General features: G+C 40.6%; 1 protein-coding gene across 1 annotated transcript in view; it reads left to right on the top strand.

Moving 5' to 3' along the window:
• LOC118340198 (multidrug resistance-associated protein 4-like) overlaps positions 1-16,228 on the top strand; it is a 24,211-nt gene that overhangs the window by 2,312 nt on the left and 5,671 nt on the right. The window contains exons 3-16 of the mRNA XM_035678068.1: positions 1,743-1,863; positions 2,098-2,322; positions 2,490-2,579; positions 3,528-3,691; positions 4,572-4,697; positions 6,113-6,362; positions 7,174-7,281; positions 7,935-8,024; positions 8,171-8,362; positions 12,169-12,263; positions 12,969-13,055; positions 13,602-13,698; positions 14,926-15,120; positions 16,170-16,189. Of these exons, the coding sequence (XP_035533961.1) occupies positions 1,743-1,863; positions 2,098-2,322; positions 2,490-2,579; positions 3,528-3,691; positions 4,572-4,697; positions 6,113-6,362; positions 7,174-7,281; positions 7,935-8,024; positions 8,171-8,362; positions 12,169-12,263; positions 12,969-13,055; positions 13,602-13,698; positions 14,926-15,120; positions 16,170-16,189 (1,860 nt within the window). The remainder of the gene's footprint in view (positions 1-1,742; positions 1,864-2,097; positions 2,323-2,489; positions 2,580-3,527; positions 3,692-4,571; positions 4,698-6,112; positions 6,363-7,173; positions 7,282-7,934; positions 8,025-8,170; positions 8,363-12,168; positions 12,264-12,968; positions 13,056-13,601; positions 13,699-14,925; positions 15,121-16,169; positions 16,190-16,228) is intronic.

Here is a 16,228-nt window from a genome sequence, read left to right as displayed (position 1 = left end):
CCCATTCATCACTGGTTGCGTGTGTCCACCGGCTGTGACCAGTTCTACGAAGTGTAGAAGTCCCCCACCAACGCTTGTAAATTGTTGATTAATTGGATATCTTCAGGCCCTTTAAAAGCAAACAAGACAAACAGACAAACATTAGAGTTAAGTCTGAATAAGTAAACATAGTGTGTGTGTGTGTGTGTGTGTTGCGTTTAAAGCATGCAACCAGTTGAGTAGGTGTTCAATCCCTATAATACAGGGAAAAAACAATGCCTTTAAAAGCAAAAAAAACAAAGAAAAAAAAAAAACCTTCAAATGTAGATGTTGCAATAATGACCCTTGTCAACTCGAGTCAAACATTATCAGGAGGCTTCTGTACACAATTCATCCCAGTTGTGCTGTTTAACTTTAACAGTGATGGACAACTGGTCAGTAACTAGCTGTTTATGTCCATCTTCCAAACACCCACACCAGAAACACTCCTCTTCCACACAGAAACCCACGTAGACTCCAAATCTGCAGAAGATGCTCCGGTTGTATCCTGCAAATCTAGGAAGAAGTAGGCTTTTTATGTAGTGTAGCAATGTGACTTCATAGAAGTCAGCCCTTGAATGTTGATTGACATCTATTGATTACTGGGGTTGTTTCATGGTCTGTATTCTTCCAAGGTTTTACAGTATTAATGTAACTACAGTTTGTCAGCCATTTAATTGGCAGTGGAATTTGAATGAATCAGTGGCCAAAGGAGCATAAAATCCTGTCCTTCAGGCATCCCAGCTCTGTGAGTCCTTATTTGTGAGTTGGTGTTTGTGCACAGTGTTAGTGAAAGGAAAAGGAAAAGCAAACCTGGGCTGCAGCAGTAAGGACTTTAGTACATAGGATGTGTGCGCAACCAGGTGAGCTACCGGGTGCTCAGCTGTTTAACAAATACTGAGACTTCCTTAAAATGAAAGTGTGTATGTATATATTACTGTATATATGGTCTCAGTAGGAACTGAGAGCCACAGGCAAAGTAGGGAAGTCAATCGGCTGAGATGTCACATGCTAGTTTAACTCTTATCGTGGGAGTTATTCACAGCAGTAGAAAACAATTCCAGCCTTATCCTTTCGTTTGTATCTTTATTAAGATCTGTACACACATACAAAAAGGAAGAAAGTCGTGGAAAGTGTTGGATTTGGCTCTTTAATGATGACACCGGTGTACTTGAGTTGGCATTTACCATCCTGGTCTAAAAATGTTTAAGGACTCACACTGGTCAGAGAGGACTACATGATCTTTCCAGGACCATGAAAAGAGTCTCACAGCTATAAACCTATTCAATGAACCGAATGAATTGACACATACAGCTTTTTGTATCCCTTCAGTGTTACAAAAAGAGGGGATATGATTTTTTTTTTTTTTAGGTCATGAAAAATTTCAGCTTTGTTACAGAAACTCGTTAAATTTTACATCCCATTTACAGAGCACTCTCATTGCTACCTCTGTAGCTACCACAGGTGTTGCCACGAGCAACCAAGACTAGTGTCTATGGAAATGAAAATGATCATAGCGGGTTCCTACTTGCCTTTAAACCACACTCTACCTGTCTTATTGCAAGCTTTGCCATCAGGAGAAAGGGAACCCTCTTTTTGATAACGCAATTATGTAATCCGCGCCTCGCAGACGAGTCCTGACTCATCTGGATGCAAGGCTCCGCTTCTTGTTAACACAAACAAAAGAAAATGCATCAGATAACATGGCATCTCTTGTTTGACAGCTACTGGGATCATGAGGTCCAGATGGCTACCAAAGAGCTGCGGAAACCCAGACTCTCCAAAGCCATCATGAAGTGCTACTGGAAGTCCTACGCTGTGCTGGGACTCTTTACCCTCATTGAGGTAAGAAATGAGCTGAATATGGTGCAATAAATTTTACAAGGATTAAAAAAACAGGCCACTACACGTTCATATGTTCAGCTGTGAATGTATTGGTTGTCGGCAGCTGAAGCACTGCACTGTTGAACAGATTTTGATCAGAGCATGCTGTGGTTTAATTGTTAATAACCGTCCGCTGTCACAACGATTAGTGTGCGACGATGCTCACCCCTCTTCATCTCCCTCCGTGCATATCAGGAGGTCATTAAAGTCATCCAGCCGGTCGTCTTGGGGCAGATGATTCGGTACTTTGAGAGTTACGACCCAAACGACACGAAAGCTCTGCACCAGAGTCTCGGCTACGCAGCAGGATTGTCGCTCTGCACCATTGGCCTGGCCCTCCTCCATCACCTCTACTTCTACCACGTCCAGAGAGCAGGCATGAAGATCAGAGTGGCCATGTGTCACATGATCTACAAGAAGGTCAGTGGGATGAAAGTCACTCCTGAACAACAAAAAAAAGCACCGTTTCATCATCACCCACCTACATTAAATGTGATATTTTGCAGGTCTGTGCCGCATTTGATCCGGTTGAACAGACAGTGTTTGTGATATTTGAAATATAAATGTTGATTCCTTTCTTTTTCTAGGCGCTGTGTCTCAGCAGTTCAGCCATGGGAAAGACCACCACAGGCCAGATTGTCAACCTCCTTTCCAATGACGTCAACAAGTTCGATGATGTACGTGTAATTTAAGGCTTTTAGAAAACAAGCTGCTATTTTTGCTGCAAGGTCAAGACGCTACAAAACATCTACTGTATGCCTTAAATGCAATTACAGAAATGTTAAGTAAAAGGAACGCACTGCTTGCTTTTACTTGAGATCTCTGACATTAATATGAATCAGTCTTGGAATTTATAAAAGATTGTGATATTGTATGATAGCAGGCCTAATAGTTACTAATGTAGAATTAAAGGGCAACTGAAGTAACTTCTGTCTTAAGCATTTCATAAGTTCTGGATATTTCACTCTCTTGGCAAAAAACTGAATATTAGTCACTATGATCTGGCTTGTTTTTCCAGTTTAAGCCAGTTTGAGTTTTAGTCACTGTGGCCCAAGATGAACCATTTCCCAATATATTACCAGCTGGATCAGAATCTACGTAGAATATGAACTGGATCATGTTATTTTAAGTGCAATAAGTCAGTGTAGTCTGGTGTAAACTCAGGGAATGGAACCTCTTATGAAGGCATGATTATAACTTAAAGATATTTTTTTATATATATGTGAGTGGTTACAGTGCTGTTCTGTGTTCACTCTGAAAAACAAGGGAACAATCTGTCCTAGCGTAAGGTTCAGGCTTTATTGTGCTCTGAACCTGTTTGAGTGTTGTGTTTCGTTTTAATCAGTAGGTCAGAGCCCGCTGTGGAAACTCCAGTTTCTTCAGGGCATTTTGTTTCTTGGCAGTGGGCTGTTAATTAGATTATGTCAGGCTCTCATGCTGGTTTGGATTTAAGTCTTTTGTCAGGAACTGTCGAAACTCTCTCAGCCCAGCTCTGAATGTTTGGAGATGAGTACACATTCTTCTTCACAACAACCTCGGATCTCAGGGTTCACTGTGACTCAGATTTGCCAGGAATTGGTTCCTCAAGATGCAACAAATCACTCATGTTCATTTCTCTTGAACAGGTGACTATATTCCTGCACTTCCTGTGGGTGGGGCCCCTGCAGGCAGCAGCGGTCGTGGGGCTGCTGTGGTTGGAGATCGGTCCGTCATGTTTGGCCGGCATGGTGGTCCTCATGTTCCTGATGCCGGTGCAAACCATGTTTGGAAGGCTGTTTTCCAAGTTCAGGTAACACACACACTTTTAATGTCCAGATATTTCATTTTTGTCGGTCGTCGTCACGGCCATGAAAATAATGGTTAATTCAGCTGGACTCTCCTGATGTGTGATGAAAAGAGGATAATGAAGAGATGTAGTAGTTGTCTATTGTTCAGGTGCTTCACTGTGTGTATGTGTCTTAGTGCAGCTGTAGTCTGTCTACAGCTGACCTATTTTTAAACATGATGACTACATACCTGTGGTAGTCACTGAAACGTGTTTGTATATAAGTTGTTTAATCATCGTTTGAACGTCAGAAAATGCTCAGATTGTCAAAGTGTGTTTTTTTTTTTTTTTTTTTTTTTTTGTTTTTTTTTGTTTAGAGAAGAAGACAAGATGCGAGTTTTAAACACCCACTTTATTCTCATGGTAGCTTTGGTATAACAAGGCTAGTGGAGGGGGGAGGCATATGTCCCAGGCAAAAAGAGGAGTGATAGAGAAATAACAGGCCATCAGACAACGTTTTTGAGTCTCAAAGAGGTCTTCTGGAGCTATTTTATTTGTCCATTTTTAGAATTTTAGCCTGTGTTGATGGTTAGTGAACCCGGCTCTGCATGTACTAAATTTACTGGATAAGGGTTAAGTAATATTATTGTAAGTCTGGCTCAGTCCTAGCTTATGATTGCACCTTTTAAAAAAACAAACCTAACTACATGTTGGACCTGCCTGCTCACATACTGTACTGGAGTTAATTTGTTAAACCTGATTTTAATTAGCTTTAAATTGCTGTTTGTTGTAATTGTAGTGTAGTGGATATAGAAATGTGACGTTAAAATTATTTCACACTTGCAGTGAAAGTTGTAAATTGTTTTTAAGCAAGCTTGAATGTTACTTTTTCTGGTTTTTCCAGGAGTAAGACGGCTGTTCTGACTGACAACAGGATCCGCACAATGAACGAGGTGGTGTCTGGAATTAGGATCATTAAGATGTACGCCTGGGAGAAACCCTTCGCTGCTCTGGTGTCTGAAGTCAGAAGGTAAAAACATGAAAGGATTCCTGTGGTCAGCAATTTTCTGTTCACAGTCCAGACATTTATAGATCAAAGTAAAGATTTAAGGAGGTACGGGCTCCCAAACAGTTCAGTTCATCAAATGCTGTTCTCTTGTTGGTTTGGTGTCAGATCTCAGCATACATTACCATTTTATATTCATGGTTTATATTCTGTTTTATCTACCAGTGCACAAACACCGTAATTTAGAGGCTTGTTGTTATGCCTCCACACAGTTTCACCCACTATTCTTAAATGAAAGAATTCCAAATCAAACCATAAAATGTGTGGCTAAATCGGTGGTATTTGTTTGTTCTTGCCATCAGGAATGCCTTTAGTTGCTGTGAGGTGCTCATATGTTGTCTTTGTAGCTCCAATATTGTTTAAGGTGCTGTTGGGACATGAGTTATTTTGTTTTGTTGCTGCACAGTGCAGTCGTGCACAAGTGGTATGTGCTGTTTTGTGTGCCAGATTGAATTGGTGGAAACCACACCCACTGCTCTCATCTGGGCATCATCTTTGTCCTGTCCTTAACAGCCAACAGTCTAATTAGTGTCGAAAGAAGGTGACTACTCTTGACTACTACAACATGGCTGATTGTTCACAACAAAACTTCCCACTTCCAGCTCAAATTTCAGTCAACACTACTGACAAACGCACACAGTGAGGAATGATGCACACTTGCACATTAAACCAATTCCACACAGTCGTACTGGTTCTATGTCTAGATTTCCATTTGGTTTCTTGATGGGTTGAATTAAGTAAAGGCGCTTCGTGGTTGTTTTTCACTTCAGGCCATCTGGAGGTAATCTCGGTCAAATATACACTTTGTTTTACTTTTTACGTTACACGTTGCCATAGCAACTCACTCCATGTGGCTTTATTTCCAACGGCCCTCTTGATTTTATTCTCAAATAATTCAAATGACCATTATTATCCTTCTGTGAAATAGTCTGAATAAACTTTTTTAGCTATTATCTGTTTGCTGCTACCTTTTTATAGCGACATATAGATACAGAAGAAACACTATTTCCTGTTAATCTTGTATCTGGTGGACCCTTTAACAATACTGTGCTATAGTTGTATAGTCATGGTGGTGACTTAGTGGAGTCTCATTTGATGTGTGTTACTTACAATATATGTGACGATGAGGGTTATGATTAAGGCCTATCAAACCTGTCCTCTCCTGCACGTCAGGAGGGCAGGTCCTCAACACCTCCTCTCCTCTGGCAAAGACCTCGTACCTTTTTTAATTTCTCTCGACTGTAATCTCTATCTTTCGTGATCTGAATCAAGAGTAGTTGTGAGTGAGGACATTTCATCCATCCATGTATGATGCTCCCTAAAAGTGAAGGTTGAAGTCTGTCAACTGATGATTGTTGGATCTCTTTGTGTCGTCTTAGCAAGGAGATCTCAAAGATCATGAAGAGCTCCTACCTCCGAGGTCTCAACATGGCCTCCTTCTTCTGCGCCAGCAAGATCATCGTCTTCATCACTTTCACCATATACGTCCTTCTGGGAAATCCCATCTCCGCCAGCCGTGTGTTTGTGACTGTGTCGCTGTACTCTGCGGTGCGACTGACCGTCACACTCTTCTTCCCCAATGCCATCGAGAAGCTGTTCGAGTGCCGCGTCAGCATCCGCAGGATTCAGGTACGGTGCTTTAGTATTTTATTGAGGTTTATTAGAGGAATTTATGTTTTTAACTTTAAGATGAATGGAAAATGCCCATTTTTAGTCAATGGTATCTATAAATCAGCATATTTTGCAGCGGTATCAGTAGCAGTCAAAAAACATGCTGCGCTTTATTAAAAGTCGAAGGAGGGAGAAAAATGATGTCACCAGATCTTGCTCTTACTTGACTTGAGGTAGTTCTGGCACAGCTAGCATCATTGCTCTTCCAAGTAGCTTTCAGAAAGGCACGTACATGAATATTCACACCCAACTGTTTGCCTGGAGGTTTTCTGCACAGTCCCTCCTCTCACATGAGCTTCCCTATTGTAAGGTTAAAAATGATCTATGAACATTGTTTTCCACTTGGACGACTTTGTTGATATACTAGTCTTCAGTTTCTAGTCTTGCCTGGTCTGGACAAAAGCAGATAAAAGGCTACAGCGTTGGCTGCATCCAGTTCTTTTGCTGATATCACAGTTCAGACGGCTAATCTCTAAGCTCTCACATGGAGTCAGTTTTAAGGTCCTGTTCTTCGTAACCCTCCTTTTCTTCTTATAAAGATATGGTTAGCTTGAAATGTAGTTTTAAACCTGCACTTGTGAAACATTGCCTAATGATTTACCCAGCCACCTCAGCAAAAGGCTCATCTAAAGATGTACTTTAAACACTTATATCTGCATATTATATAATACTCACGGGGAGAACAGTAAGTTTACTGCTATGACTGTTTTTATATAACCCTTAGGAGTTGATGTTGACTCTATTCTGTTTTGTTTTTTTTATGGTCAAGGAGTTTCTGATGCTGGATGAAAACACAAAAAGGAGACCACCACTGCCTCAGGATGAAAAGATGGATGCCTCAGTGGAGATACAGGACATGACCTGCTACTGGAACAAGGTCAGATTCCTTCTTCTCACTGGTGTACAGTACTAGGTTCAGAGCCAGTTCACCAGATGTGCTGTGAAGGACTTCCAAAGATTACGCTGAAAAATTATAAATATCAACATGTAATGTAGACCTTGTCATTAAAATACCATGTTGGCCTGAAATATTAGTTGGCCCTGATCAAAAGAAATAAAACGTGAAGTATTCCTTCTAATTCAAAAGTAATATATTTTGTTATTTGTTGGATATTCAAATGTCATTTCCAGACAAAAATATTATTTTATACTCTGGGCCAGTACGGTCAGCTATAAATGCACAGCAGTCTAATTGGTATCTTGTATAAAACCTGATCCTTCTTGGACCCTTTGTTTGCTCTACATATGCCAGCTGTCAAAAATGTGCTATTCTGCTTTAGTAAAACACTGTATCATCATTGTATTGTGGGTGAGAACTGTGGACCACACCTCTGAGGTGTCAAAACACTAATAGGTCAGTGCAAAATGTACAGGAAATGGAAGCTGCTCTTTTCTCATGCAAAGCTTCTTACATTATATTATACTCTATGTGCAGCTGTATTGTTAAGAGACGTTTTTTAGTCTTTATGGACAAAACTGCATTATTTCTGGTTTATTAAAATGTTTGAATGTGTTTTGTACCTCCTGCAGAGTCTAGATGCTCCGTCTCTGCAGAACATCTCCTTCAATCTGAACTCAAATCAGCTGTTGGCTGTGATTGGACCAGTGGGAGCTGGAAAGGTCAGTGGACGTACTCATGTCATCGTTTCAGTCAGAAGCTAAAAGAAACTGATTTGTATTAAGCACTTGAATAAGAAAACTGGTTAGAAGGAATTGTTTAGGTAGTTTGTGCGCATTATCTCACGTTTTACCTTTCTTTGTGTCAGTCATCTTTGTTGAGCTCCATTCTGGGAGAGCTGCCTACTGAAAAAGGGGTGCTGAAGGTCAAGGGTCAGCTGACGTATGCCGCCCAGCAGCCCTGGGTTTTTCCTGGAACCATCCGCAGTAACATCCTGTTTGGGAAAGAGCTGAACACCCAGAAGTACGAGAGAGTCATCAGAGCCTGCGCTCTAAAGAGGGTGAGGGTTTGTTTAATTACTTCAGATTACATTGCTTTTGAAGTACACACTGTACACACTGTACACACTGTGCACACTGTACACACTGTACACACTGCAGTTCAGATAAAGGATTGACTCATTACAAGTAGAGAAAGGTGATAAGATGACTTGATATTTAAAGGTGCACTGTATGAGAGAGGGCTGAATATATGAATGATGAATATATATTTTAAAAAGCTACAAATGTGTATAAATGGGTAACCAGCTTTGTGAGACCAGTTATCAAGGATAGTCAATGAGTCTGTTCATTCTGGCCTTATCAATAGGTAATAATAGTAGTAACGACACCAACAGATCCTGAGCAGCATAACTGTAAAATGAATTCATTGCAGCCATACAAGTTCATGATTCTGTAGGTTAAAAGCATTGATGGTAGAGTTTATCTATTTTTTCTCAGTCGCTAGTTTCAAGTCTTCTTCCAGTCTTCTTGATGTTCGTTTAGTAAGTTATGGTCCCATTTACAGTAAAATAGATGATAAAGCAGGAAATGCTTTACGGGACGGGGCTACTGTGGGACTGACAGGTCGTTATCAGTCCGTCCATTAAAATATGAATCAAGCTTCTGTTACTGCGTTGCCTGTTTTTAGCCTCAGCTTTTCTTGCTGGTTTGAAGTGTCTGTGTGTCTGAGTCTCAGTTGGAAAAGGGTGATGTAATGTACTTCCGGGCACCAATCAGAGTTTAGTAACATAATAATCAAAATGTGATGATAGTGGAGTTGTTTGCTTTTGTTACCAGACTGTTAAGACAAGTCTTATCAAACCACATCCACACAGTTCTGGTGAAGCAGATTAAGTACTTGAACAAACATTGACCGGGGAAAAGTTAACTGTTTTGCTGGCTAGATGGCTTTTTAGTGTAATTGTAAACAGACCTGCAAATGTCACTTACGTCTTGTTGGATGCTGGTGTTGTCTTTACTCTTGGAACGAAACACACACTCTGTCAATGGCTTGTTAGTTACAGCGCAAGTTTGTTTACTGTCCCGCTACTGAGCGAGGGACAAAATCCTTGATCTGCGCAAAAACATATTGAAAAGTTTATCTGTAATAATCGATGCTGAACTCAGTGACCGTGGCTCAGAAGGTAGAGTGGGACGTCCACTAACCGCAGGGTTCGAGCCCACTGAGTTTCTATGTATTTAAATGCTGAGATATGACAATGAAGGCTGAAAGAATGTAGTCTTCTTCTTCTTAAGCCTCTATATTAGCTTCAAGAAGATATTATTTGCAGTACTTCCACTGGAAGCACATAAAAAGGAATCTCGTAATGGCCAGTATGAACAGGAAAGTTGTTTCAGTGTACATATAGTAACTATATATGTATATATCTAACCTACCTAAAGATGTTAATTTTTAATGTTAACTTTGATCGTTGCCCATATATCCATGAATATTTGTTATCAAGAAATATTTAAGATTTGAAACCAAGTTTTCATGGGCTTTAATATGATGAATGGATATTAGCGAATACAAGCTGAGACAAGGAGTCTGTAAATATTAGATGTAGTCGCTGGTTTGCTTGACCTAAAACTAGCGTATAGCAGCAACCGGTGTGCATCTAAAAGACAAAACAGAAGCCACAATAGCTCTAAAAACAAGCTGACTAGGTGCTGTTTCATTCATTCCTCGGCCGAGCTGACAAAACTGATCCTGAGGCAGCAGCATTGTCTTTCTGCCTGTCGTTAACTATATTTGAATGGCAGTGTGATATACAAAGGCATTCCACGGTAGAGGCAGAGGCTTAACTGAAGACACGTGTGTGTGTGTGTTTCGTGCTGTTTTGTGGCTTGAAGTGTAGCATGCTGACATTTTTGCTGCTCATTTTCTTACTGAGCATTAATGTCAGTTTGAGCTCCGCTCGTTTTTATTGCTGTGTGGGCTGTGGAGAGCTGCTCGGACATTGGGTTTTACTACATAACTGCACATCTTAAAACGTGAGATGCCTCTGCTGTCTCACAGTTTCTGACGGGTATTAACACCTGCGGTTGAACTATGATTGCACTTACGGCTCATTCTCACTGGAGGAGAGGTTACTGAAGTTGAGTCTGGTAAATGATTTTCCACTTATGTTTAGACAGAATGAACCTGGATTACCAGAATAAAATCCACCACTACGAAATACATTGTTCTCCTCTGACTCTGCTCCTCTGTGATTGGAGCATTGTCTGGCACATGTCCTCTCATTTAATGTGTGACTTATCTACCCGCCATAAACCATGTCTATCTTCTTCTATGTAGTCGCACAACGACAGCGTTCCTGTCAACGGCAATGTGCTGACTCACTCCGTGTGGTCACTTGCACTCGAGTAACTCAGTTACACTCAGTTTGATTTAAAACAAGAAAACGTGCTTAACGGCCGTAAGGCATTTAGTGAAACTATGTTAGTAGAGATTTCTTCTGGAGAGACCTGTTTCCTTGTCTATGCCAGATGGAGGTTTGCATTGGCCTCAGCTTGTCCTAGTCTTTTATTATTGTTTATCATTATGTATTATGAATACATACATACAAGCACAGTGTTTTGCGTAGTATTTAGAGCAGGCAGCCAGCGTGCGGGCCAGAGCGAGCTTGATGTTGTCAAAAGCAAGCTGTATGAGTATGGCGAGTGATTGTGACATACAGGTGTAGAGGCAGCTCTGCGTAGGAGTGTGCGTTTAGCCTGCAAAACAGCTCAGGGTTTTTATTTTTTAACATAATAAACATCTTGCTTTTTTGTAAATGGATGTCAAATCTTGTGTGAAAAATAAAAGTACGGGATTTTAAAAAGGAAAATGTGTATGAACGCTAATTGACAAGGCTGCAACTACATGCTTGTCGTGTTGTGTAAAATGTCAGAGCCCACGATGACCTTTTCAAATGTTTTATTTTACCGACGGTCCAAAACCTAGAGATATTTGGTTTACAGTGATATTTAAGAAGCTGGCACCAGTAAATGTTGGCTGGTTTTGCTTAAATTGATCGAATAATTGATAACTCTTCAACTGTAGAATTAAACCTGAGTAGTTGTTGGTGTGTTTTGACCCTGACTTCAATCTGTAGAATTAACACGGGAGCAGCAGTAGTGTTGAACTAATTATTCAAGTTACTCCTATTCCCGTATTACTTTATGATTTTAGCCGACACTACAGGGAACTATTAATCATCCTTGATAAGATAATACTTGTATATGGGAAGATGGTAATTGATTACTGACACTGACTGTTAAATGTTATTATGGAAGCCTAACTTCCAATTAAAAAGTTGCTCAAACTTCCTTGTTGACATTACTCTTATCTTTGCTACGTACGAGCCGAACTCATTGATGAAAATCAGCTTGAGGGTGGTGCAGAGGTAACAACAGGTTTTTATGGGGAAAGTTGCACATAAATATTTTTTTCTGTACATGTTCCAGACATTAGACTGTGACAGTCTCTGACTTTCTACCTCTTAACTGTGCAAGGCAGCCTCGGATTGTAGTGGAGCACAGATTCTCCTGAGCCCAGTATCCAGTTAAAGATTAAGTAATGCATCTTATTGCCTCTTTTCTAAGAGTACCACACAGTTGCAGGAAGTCACATATATGGCTTTGAGGTTGTATCTCATTTTCTGTCACCTCACTGTTGTGAACTCTAAAATGTCTTACAAAGAAACATCACTGTTGTTGGTCCTACTTTTTTTTTTTAAATATAAAACGTGTGGCGTGATCACTCCTCTGTTTGAGATCCACATTGAGGATTTTGTGCTCTCTGTTTGAGATCCACATTGAGGATTTTGTGCTCTCGGTTCAGGACATGGAGCTGCTCCCAGATGGAGACCTGACACTGATCGGGGACAGAGGGGCCACACTCAGCGGGGGGCAGAAAGCTCGTGTCAACCTGGCGAGGTAAGAGCACAGTGCAAATGGTTATAATAAAGAGAACCTGGTGGGTTTCATAGTGTTTGATTAGATAACTTGTCAGTCTTGAGTTGACCTCATAACTTTTATAATTTTTAAATCAAAATCTATATTACCCCTTAGTTGAGAAAAGACTGGTCCTTGAAACACATTTATTTATTTAATTTATTTCTGTCAGAATGTATAACTCAATAATGTGTCACAATGTATGCAAGGTTAAAGTGAAGAACGACTTTAAACACAGCACCTTTATTGAACATCAAATGGGTCTCTTTGTCACGAAGGCAGTCGAGTTTAGCTTACTGTAAGGAAAGATGGGATTCCCATTTACTGGCTAAAACTAACTACTAAATTGAGTGGCTCACAGCAAACCGGCCCCCTCCGTGTTGGGTTTAAGCTGGTTAGTCAGAGCACATTTACATAACAAAGTGACCCAGAGTACTATAAAAGAAGTAGAAAAAAAATAACTCAATATAAAATTAAGATAAACAGTTAACGTACAAAGACACAATAAATAATAGACAGAATAGCAGTTAAAGGGGAAACTCCACCAATTTTACTCAAGGTGTATTTCCAGGTTTTAGGGAGTACTACAGCATTTAGTGTCTTCAGAGGGCGCTGTGTGAAATCTGATACATTTCCTCAACTGATGTCACTTGAGTCTATCTAACAAAATTGTGTGTGTTTTGTCAGGGCTGTGTATCAGGATGCAGACATCTACCTCCTGGATGATCCTTTAAGTGCTGTGGATGCTGAGGTCGGCAGACACCTCTTTGAACAGTGAGTGATTTTAAAAGTTACAAAGTGTTTTGGGATCAGCATATCCCCCTCCATATATCTACATGCTGTCATACACACATTGGAGCAGCACACTGCTAAACCAGAGCGTGAGGGATGTATTTGATCTACCAAACAGGAAAATACTGGCGTGTTCTCGTCAACACCCCCCTGCTAGAGAAAGCCTCCAGCGTCCGATCACAGCAGGAGAAAGTTCCCGTAAAAAGAGGGGTGGGGTGTGTCATGTGGCATTGTTGTATAACGTAGCCAAGATGATCAAGAAAAGGTTTACAGTGTTTGAAAGAACTACGTCTGAGCCAGGAAGAGGTGCGGTGCTGCTAGTGTCAGGCAGACAATTGAAACTGGCCCCACTTTTCCTGTTACACTCTTCCTCTAGGACAACACAGTCCCACAGATCCGTACATAACAACTATAATAAGGAATGTGAAGCCGCACACAGAACAATCCCAAATAGATTTACTGAATCTTATATATATGTATTTATATGCTAAAACCTGACACAATCTCCACTTTGTGTCCGTGTATCAGGTGTATCTGTGGTATGCTGAGGAACAAGCCTCGTGTCCTCGTCACCCACCAGTTGCAGTACCTAAAGGCAGCCGACCAGATTCTGGTCCTCAAGGAGGTTGGTCCCAAACTTTACTCCATGTCGATTTTTAATTTACACTTACATAAACTTTAACGTGCAACCGTACACATATGAGTGACAGTCCTCCCTGACTTTTCAAACTAATCTGGTACAGGTAGTTTCAATTTCTCCAGAGCAGAAAAACACTTGAATCATAATGTGTTCATCTGAATGAATTTGGAGTTTAAAGGACCAGTGTGTGCCGGATTTAGTGGCATTTAGCGCTGAAGTTGCCGATTGTAATCAGAACAGGCTGTGAAATCTGTAGGAGAAACTACGGTGGCCGCGAAAAACGTGAAAGGCCCCAATGTAGAGACGTTATTCTGTTTGTCCGTTCTGGGCTACTGTAGAAACATGCCGGGTCAACTTTCTCCCTCTGTAGATAAAAATGGCTCATTCTAAGGTAACAAAAACCTTCAAAAACATACCTGAATATTATATTAAGTTTCTGCCAAGAGATCCTCCTCAATCTTACACACTGGACCTTTTTTTAAATATGAAACTGAAATCAACTGAAGCAATAAAGCATAAAATAGAGCCTTTTGTATAGATGTATATAATGCTGTATGCAGGTGGACATTCTCTCTTAAAACACTAATTATATAATGATATACGTACCTTAACTCATCTAACTGTGACCAATCAGAATATGAATAGCAGGGGGATTGTTTCAGTTAATACATGTTAACTCAGGAGAATCCCTGTATCAAAACCACATGATATCAAGTAAAGATATAATTTGGGGAAATGTTGCTGTTTGTGGTTCTCAGAGGATCAATCTTAAGACGTGACCTCCTGATTTTACACTTTATATACCAGAAATATTAAAATCCCTGAGGATTGTCATTTGTTGTTGGCCAGTCTGTGAGCTTTCCCCTAGCACCACCTTCACGTCAACTCACAAGATCACACATTGATGGTTTGTTCTGTTCTTCACCATCAGAACAAACTAGTGGTAATGTTTGAATCATGTTCAGAATCAGACAAAATGTTGCTGTGTGCAACAACATAATGAACATTACAGCCTGTTCAGGTCACTAGTTGGACTTCAGACTGTTAGTGTTTCAAGACGTCAGCACCAACATCTTGGTATAATGAAATGTATTTACCATAAACTTGTCAAAGTTTGTGTATGTGTGATGAGATAATGTTTAGGTGTTGGCAGTGGTATTTAAACAAAACGGCAGAGTTTCCGAACTGTAATTGTGTCTGTGCACATGTCAGGGTCACATGGTGGCAAAGGGGACGTATACAGAGCTGCAGCAGTCTGGTTTGGACTTCACCTCCCTGTTGAAGAAAGAGGAGGAAGAGGAGCAGCCTCCTCAAGACATCATCCCCAGGATGAGAACTCTGTCCCAGAACTCTGTGCTCTCACACACCTCCTCTGTGCACTCGGTCAAAGATGGAGACCAGTTACCGGTTAGTACATACATTTTACCTCTTTGTTTGTCTGACGCACAAACTGCAGGTTTCAGAACGTGCTGTGGTAACATTTATTATACATACACACATCGTATTTGTGTGTGTGTGTGTGCATCATTAGACAGATATAAAACACTAATTAAAGTAATGAACAAAACTCCCCATGCACAGCCAGCAGGTTCTGGGTGGTTGCAGGACTAATATAGGTAAAGAACAAATGGTATAACATTTTTTATAAAATGTTCATCTTATTAAAATTCAAAGTGTGATGCCAATCATTGTGAAAGGTTTCATGAACCGTTCCTAAGAACTAATAACTAATACAAGGACTGCGACTTTAATATGGTTATAATCAATAGTCATAGTGGTCACATTGATGAACCTACAGACGACTATCACCTGAATTTGCAGCTGCCCTCAGTGAGTTTTTGGCTTTAGCTCATTGTGTAACTCTAAGGCTGAAAGTTATTTCCACCACAGCAGGCTGCTGTGTTCATGGAAAATATTCCACTGTAAACTACCTGCTCAGACTAGCTGCTGAATGCGCCACTATGTTCACAAACTAAAGAGCCAGATATTTCTCTCAGGAGTTGTTGGAGACAAAAACAGTTACAAGACAGTGAATATTGGACTTGTATTCATCACCAGACCACACCGTCCAAGAGTGATAGCTGTCCTCTTTGTAACCTCTGGCTGATGGTAAAAAAGCAAACCTGTCTAACAGGGCAAGCAAGTCCTTGGAATACTACAATGCAATCTGCCTTGTACTAAGCCTGAGTTTCGGTGTGTCACCAGCACAGGGTGCAGTATAGTTCAGGAGAGTCCGCCAGGGAAGACATTAAAAATGAGTCTGTAGTATAACCATACTTGAAAGGCGGAGCCCCCACATCATGGTCTGGTAGTTGTCATACTGGCACGTCCTGGCCACATACAACAAGAAGAATTATGATCTTTTACATCTTAGAGTCCCCAGTTCCCCCAGCCTAAGAGTCAGACCAAACAACACTGTTTCTCTTTTATCTGTAGTGCATAACCATCAATGCCAGGACTGGGTGCTGGCTTTCTGGTAAGTGACAACAACCTTAAAGCGAACAAAAATAATACT

The sequence above is a fragment of the Morone saxatilis genome, unplaced genomic scaffold (assembly GCF_004916995.1).
Source record: "Morone saxatilis isolate NCDOM2014 unplaced genomic scaffold, NCSU_SB_2.0 Contig6, whole genome shotgun sequence".
NCBI classification, from domain to species: Eukaryota; Metazoa; Chordata; class Actinopteri; family Moronidae; genus Morone; species Morone saxatilis.
This window is presented reverse-complemented; position numbering and strand designations above follow the sequence as displayed.